Genomic DNA, 7601 nt, shown 5'->3' with positions numbered 1-7601 from the left:
AGGCTTTAGTCCTTATCAGTCATAAAGCCATTTAGACTGTGATTCTGATCCCTGACAATGTGAGCTCTCTGGGGGGATAATTATGTGAACAGATGTAGCAGGGACTGCAGGGTTGTTTTATGTTATATTTGTAATGTTACTTGATTAATGTTTTAAGCATTTTTTAGATGTTACCACTGGTCAGTGTTTATTAGTAGGCTAATTGTTAATTGAATACGTTTAATGGAACGAGTTCTGTTTTAGGCTACCACCTGCATCACTGGTTATCAGTAGCTAATATTTTAAGGCATAGAACAATATTTAGTTGTTCATTTGGCTGGTGGGTTAGTCAGTCTCTCGTGACGTCAAAATGCCTTTATATGCCTGTTGCGCGTCTAGCAAAGCTCGCGCACTCGGCTGGAATAGGCTACAAAACGACGCGTTTCGTACTGATGCACAGCTGGGACTGAGAAGGAAATGTTTGCCTTTAGAATGCAATGGGTAGACACATTAATTCACCACAGTGCGTTGATGCGACACGGCTACGCGCGCTCTCTGACCTCGTGAAAAACTAATTATAGTTCAATGCTTCAATCAGTCAGATGTGTGTCATGGATACCACAGTGCAGACCTCAATGAGAAGACAGCTACTTAGATAGTCAGTTTGCGTGTCTCTTTTGAGCATCAAGCGAGGCGCATCTTTCGTATTCAACAGCCCAAGCGCCTCTCAAAGGTGAAGCGCGTTGTCAATGAGAATCATCATCATCCTTTCTGATTGAATCATGATGCGAATGCGTCGGAGTACGCTGAGGTATTCACTAAAGGAAAATGACGGATAGAGTAGGCTTATCTAAAAAAATAAACTTTTCGAACTATTCCTAAAGATGTTTTCCGAGCAGGCTGATTTAAACTACAGTTTTAATATGACCGAGGAAGACCGGTTAACTCTTCTGGACGAGGACTGGAGCGACTCGCCGGTGGAGACGCTCTCGCGCGCGGGGTTCATCACCCTGTCTGTGTTCCTGGGATTCATAATGACTTTCGGTTTTTTCAACAACTTTATTGTATTAGTTCTTTTCTGTAAGTTCAAAACGCTCCGCACACCGGTTAACATGCTGCTTCTTAACATTAGCGTCAGTGACATGCTGGTGTGTATGTTCGGGACGACCCTGAGCTTTGCGTCCAGTGTGCGGGGACGGTGGCTGCTCGGGCGGCACGGATGCATGTGGTACGGCTTCATCAACTCCTGCTTCGGTACGTACTCAAACTACATATTAACCACCTCCATTTCGACATGATATCCATTTTTTTCAAATAGCCTTTCTCTGTCTGGTGCCTTGGAGTATCAATATAAGATAGCTACTACTCTATGAACCTTTAGGGTAAAAAAAGGTTGACTACAAAAATGTTCTTGTACTGCCACAGTGACAAGCTGGCGTACCCTTAAAGGTACAATTTTGCACCCTTTTTCTAGATTATAAAAATATAAAATTAATTTTAAAACTATAGTTTTTGTGCTTTCATTGGCTGTTTATGTTTCCTTGTATTTCAAAAACTTGTGGGGCAGTTGTTTGGTCACACTTGATGTTTTTGGCAAATTCAGAATGATTGATTTGTAATGAAATTGTACTAAATACTAAATTAAATGCATTTAAAGATTTTTTTAAATACTTTATTTAGCTGAAACTGATTATTTATTGCATCAACAGTAATTTGAGATGAACTTTAAATATATGTACTGTTGAAGTCACATGAATGCGTTTACACATTCACTGAGGCTCAAGACAACACAATACATCAAGAGCCAGTGTGTGTAAACCTTTGATCAGGATGGTTGGAAATTGTTCCTCACAATCATCCTGTGCAAATGTTTACACCCACTTAAGTTAAACGCATTATGTTTCCTTCTGAAACATCAGTAAATGTTTTCGCCATTTTTAATAGTTGTGTCCCTCAGTTCTCATCAATGTGAAATTATGGATCTCAAAAATCATACAGTCACTGCTGGTTCAAATATGCAGATGTTGGAAAAACCAAAGAATCTGCTGGACATGGAGGATTTTTCTGAACAACTGTGTCCGCTCAGGACATAAGACTTATCATAAAACCTTGTGGAACCTCCAGGTAATGACAGACAGTGATGAGAATCAATAAATTGTGCAAAATCCTTGGGAAACTACTCAGAAAAAAAATGTGGCTGAGAACATGAATGCTTTTTAGAAGTTGAAATATTGTAATTATGGCAATTATACCACTAGCATGGTGTGAACACTTGAAATGCTGAGAGTGTCTGTAAATCTGCTGTTTTTGTTTTGTTTTTGTTTTTGCAGTTTTGTTACAACTTTTAATAGAAGCCAGCAAAAACTATTTTTTTCCATTTGAAATGGAAATATGAAAGATGTCAAAGACCACATCCATACTTCTAAACGAAAAATAAATAAATAATTACAACAATTAATTAAAAGAGTAAAAAATAAATTAAAATAAAAAGAGAAGACCAAACAGTTAAGAAACTTGAGTTACAATACGAATCCACACTTTCACCCCTCTGGTCTGTCTGTGTCCTAAAGAAACAAATAATGAATCAATATCACCTTACATTAACCCATCAACGTTTGACGTTACGTCGATGCATTGGGATCACTTCTGGGAGCCCTATCATCTTAGAGTGTATACAGAACGAGCACATTGGCATGCAAGATTTGCATCTTTGCATTCATGGAGCAAACATACTTCTAGCGCTGTACCAATGCATTTGAATTGCTTCAGCAGATACACAACAGTTTCACTATAGATGTTTGCAGCAAGTTTTGGTAAACAGTACAGCTTAGTGTGCATTGATTAAGTCACCCATATTTACAGGATCGTTTTATAATGGAGAGTGATAGAGATGCAACATTGTAACATTAATGTATTTAGCCCTCAGGTATTCCTTACTAATTGCTTGGTCACACTAATACTCATTGATGGTGACCATACACCGTGACTATTTTTCAATTAAATAAGTGTTCTATATTTTAGTTCAATAATATTTATGGAATATTTTGAAGAAATCTTTTGGTACTAAATACTATTTGTGCAATAATTATTGTCAATTAATGACCACTTGAAATATATTCCTTCTAATATTTTTGTTATTTATATTACAATTTGTGTAGTAATTAAGGTTAAAATAGCGAATTCCAATTCAAAGAGGCAAATTAGAGTCATTTTGTGGCTAAAAAATAATGTTCATTTTTAATGCCATTACCCAGTATGTGCCTTATGGCTCTTTAATAAATATACATGTATCTAATCTAGTCTTTCATTGTAATAAAAATATAGATATGATCAAACACTACATTTCTTTAAATCTGAAATTTTTAAAAACATTAATAACTTATGCATCATATTAGAACTTAGTATCCTAATATTTTTAATGAATAATGATACATATAAGCACACACAAGTGAATATTAATGATTTCAAGCACATATAATTTGACCCAAGAAACGTTTAAAATAGTGCTGAGACAAACACATTTTTCCTTATTATGTACAGTAAGCTATATACTACATATGAATTGATACTAAATTAAGTTCGAAATAGCCCCCCCGAAAATAAATAAATAAATAAATAAATAAATAAATAAATAAATAAATAAATAAATAAATAAATAAATAAATAAATAAATAAATAAATAAATAAATAAATAAAATAAAAATAAATCTCACTCCAACCTGAATTGTAAAAGTTGGCAACCCTGCATCTCGTGCTCCGCCCAGCAGTGCGGGTATAAATCCAGAAGCAGATGCGCACATTTGTCATTCCCTTCGGAGCCGATCTTTGTGCTGCCTGAAGAGAGAAGAGACGTTTGGAGTGTTGCGAGTGCAGGCAAGACAGATAGAGCAAATGCTGACAGTTCAGTGGGGTGATCCATAAAAGTTAGTGCAATACACAGGCTGCACTATTCCCTGTGTTTTTGCCATGGCCATCTAACTGTGTGATTCAGCACATTAAAGAGCTTTATCCCCTAAAATAGTACACAGGTGTGCATTTCCGGATGCAGTCATTCCCTGTCCCCAGCTGAAGGTCACAGTCGTTGTCTTACATATTTGGGCATTCAGCAAACTTAGGCAGGGTTTGTGGATAGTTCATGTACCCACTGCGGGAACATGACATTTCAGCGGTACGATCGAGACTCGCCTACCTTTGGGAAGGCAGAGTCCTCTTACCTATACCCCGATCTAGAGCTATTCCTGTTGCCACCAGGAAAAGGCTACTTTGGCAAATAGCCAGGGTGACCAGAGGATTACGGTTAGATCTACCCTGCCAAGGCAAACTCAGTGGGCCCCTAATCCTTCTGATGCATCACAGCCGGTTGAGTTACCGGGAGAGCTGCTGGCCCCTTACATGGGCATCCAGTGGTGACTTTTAGCGCTCCAGCAGATGCCATGATGCCGATTGCTGCATTGGAAGGGAGCTTCAGTCCTCTGGGGATGAAGACTCGGCTGCATTGACTCCCTCTGGAAGATGGACCCAGATGGACTCAGAGTTGATGGCTATGCTTGCCCGGGCCAGCATAAAGGTTGGGTTCATGTGGAACCCGTGCATTCTAGGTTGGATGATTGGTTTCTCAGGGTGGCCCGCGCTGGTTCTCAGCGCCCCTGCCCAGCACTCTTCTTCCCGGAAGTACGTAAGGAGCTTACTAGGTCACTGGCGGGGCTTTTATCTGCCAGAAACCGGCCCAGGAGCTTCTCTCTCCTCTCTCTTCCCCTGATGGCGGGCCAGCTAAGGGTTATGTGTAGATCCTGCTAGTGGAATGGGCTGTCGCGATGCAACTGTGTCTGGTGTCTGCTTTCTTCTGCCGTGGTAATCCACGTCCCCCATTCAAGGCTTTTAAGTTCACGTCCACGCTAACGGGCAAAGCTTACAGAGCCTGTGGACTGGCTGCATCCACCTTGCTAACCATGGTGTTTCTCCAGGCGTGTCAAGCCCAGGCACTTGTTGCCATTCATGAGGGTAAACCTGACCTCAGCTCCTCCGGGAGCTCCAGGCAGCGAAGGACCATTTAGTTGGCCAGGCGCTGGCCCATTTCTGCCTCAGTCTGGATATGAGGGAGGGCAATAAGTATCGGTTCCCGGACTTCCCCATTTTTTTAGGTTGGGGTATTCGGCAACGCGGTCGAGAGCTTCACCCAGCAGTTTTCACCCGCCAAAACACATCCTGATGTATTCAACTTATTTTGAACACAATGTTGCAGACTTGTTAGCATTTAAGGAATAATTTGGAGCTTGTTCCTACACTGTAAAAAAAAAAAAAATCAGGTCTCCAATTGAAAATTTTAAAGTGACTGATGACATCTAAATTTTTCAGTTGGCCGAACTGAATTTCTGTGAATTAAATTTCATCAATTCTTATAATTTCAATTCGGCCAACAGAAAAATGTATCAATTCACAAAAATGTCAATTCAACCAACTGAAAAATTTAGATGTGATCAGTCACTAGAAAATGTTCAATTGATAATTGCATCAGGATCTATGCATGTTGTAAACAACATTATACTGTTATGATACTATAGTCCTTTTCACACATAGATTCTTTACTGGTAAATTACAGGTAAATTGTTTGTAAGAGATCAAGAGTCAGATTTACTAAACGGCAAATTCCATAACAACGCAATTCCATAACAACGCAGATGGGAGTTTTCAGTTCTGCGCATGATTTACTGATGATGCGCAAATTAAAGCCTGATAATTTCCATAATGACCAACACAATCTACCCGTTATTGTCTGGTTTAAGATGTGCTTTTTTGGACCAGTAAATAATGGTGCAAACACCGGTAAATTTACGAGCGCAAACTTTTTAAATCCCTGTGCGTGATTAATTTAAACTACTCTCCTTCCATACATTTTGCACCTTACAAAGGAAACACCTACACATATGCAAAGGTCAGCCGTAAAAAAGTCTTTTCAATATTAATTTATCACTGCACATCTTTAGAAAAACCCTGACTAAAACCCTGACGGCTTTTTTTAACACCAGAAAGAGTATTTGCGCTGGCACAAGTTGTTAGTAAATCTGTGTGAATTGGACCTTTTCAAGAATTTTCAAGTATTTGGTTTTGGCAATTAACCAATAAGGGAAGTTGTAACTTTACCAGAAAATTACCGTTAATGTGCTCTGTGTGAACGCAGAATGAAGATTACCTGTATGAACATATACCAAGTCAGAACACGTTGACATAAGAAGTCTGCTTTGGGCCAATCATAGTTCTTATGGAGATGACATGATTGCTCTGCATTGTTTACAGAAAGCTTTTTTAATAGTTTTTCTGTTTAAATATGCGCAAGACACTTTGACCATTGCCCCATGTCTTGATGGTTTTTCAATGTGTCACACTTAAGACCTAGCATTTTTTTCCATTCATCAGCGTTGTAGCTCTGCAGTTGGATAATATAATGCGTATCTCATGTTTTAAATAGCAAAAATGTGTTCTGTCTTGTTATCTCCTTATGCCTGTCAATGAAACAATTTTTTTTGTCAAATTGAAGTGATCGTGAAACTAAAGCTCTCTCCCTGATGTCCTCAGGTCCAGCGTCTAAATATTATTTCAAATGACTGACATCAATGAATTTACCAGTATTTTACAGCTGATGTGTGAACGGTAGTGATAGGGAGTTGACTCTAAAAGAGTCGTTTCCTTGACTCTGAATAGCCCCAGTGTTGGGATCGTCTCCAGCACAGGAATCGATGTCACTACGTACACTATGTCAGAGAGCTGTCACAGAATCTTTGTCACAAATATCTATCATACATGTACTGTAGCTTACTTAAGAAATAGATAACAGTCATAGTAACTTTAGTTTGTAATTATACATAGGCTTCCTCCATGCTAGCTTTAGTTTAATTGATGGTATATTAATGCATTTGATAGCATGTTGCCAAATCAAAAACAAGCACAATATTACTATAGCCTTTTTTATTTATTATAATCACTATTATTTATTATCTATAAATTATTTGTATTGAATTCTGTAATTCCAAATGATAATTTAATCAAAGTAACAATTAACCAGTTAATTAATTATCAAAATAATATTGGTAATTGCTACTTATGTCATGTCTCTAAAAATATCTAGATGGAAAATTAGGAGGTACAATTAAAGATAATTTACCTATAGAAATGTTGATCTTATTGAATAATGAAGCTATCAACGTGTGTTTGGAATCACTACACAACATATTTGTATTTAAATCTCATTAGGAGGATAATAGTACAGCAGATAAGTGTATGCTAAGTAGCCTACTTTTATTTTGTCCTTCAGATGTTTTTTCGCTGAAGTAGATAGAACTTCTTCAAACCAAAATATATGTCAAAAACTACTTCTGAGGTAGACCAAGGGATTTCTAACTCTTCTGTATTCCAGTGCCTCAAACAGTAAAGCATGGTAATAGGGCATGAGTCTAATTACAAGTGAATGCATGAACTGATAAAATGTTTCGTTTGAATGTTGAAGTTGGTTTGGAATAAAGTATTTCCCAAATGAGAATTAAGCTATTTCCATCTACATCAGAGTCATGGAAATGTACTAGGGATTATCAGTCAGTAAGAACGCTATATAAATTATGTCAAGAAAG

The 7601-nt window shown here is 37.9% G+C and overlaps 1 protein-coding gene across 1 annotated transcript in view; it reads left to right on the top strand.

The window, feature by feature from the left end:
- Positions 1-389: 389 nt before the first annotated feature.
- The window catches only part of tmtops2b (teleost multiple tissue opsin 2b), a 92847-nt gene continuing 85635 nt past the window's right edge, over positions 390-7601 (top strand). Inside the window, exon 1 of the mRNA XM_067443443.1 lies at positions 390-1233. Within this exon, the coding sequence (XP_067299544.1) occupies positions 864-1233 (370 nt within the window). The 5' untranslated portion in view covers positions 390-863. The remainder of the gene's footprint in view (positions 1234-7601) is intronic.

The sequence above is a fragment of the Pseudorasbora parva genome, chromosome 5 (genome assembly GCF_024679245.1).
Source record: "Pseudorasbora parva isolate DD20220531a chromosome 5, ASM2467924v1, whole genome shotgun sequence".
NCBI classification, from domain to species: Eukaryota; Metazoa; Chordata; class Actinopteri; order Cypriniformes; family Gobionidae; genus Pseudorasbora; species Pseudorasbora parva.
Note: the sequence above shows the minus strand (reverse complement) of the source record. Positions and strands in the feature narration are given on the sequence as shown.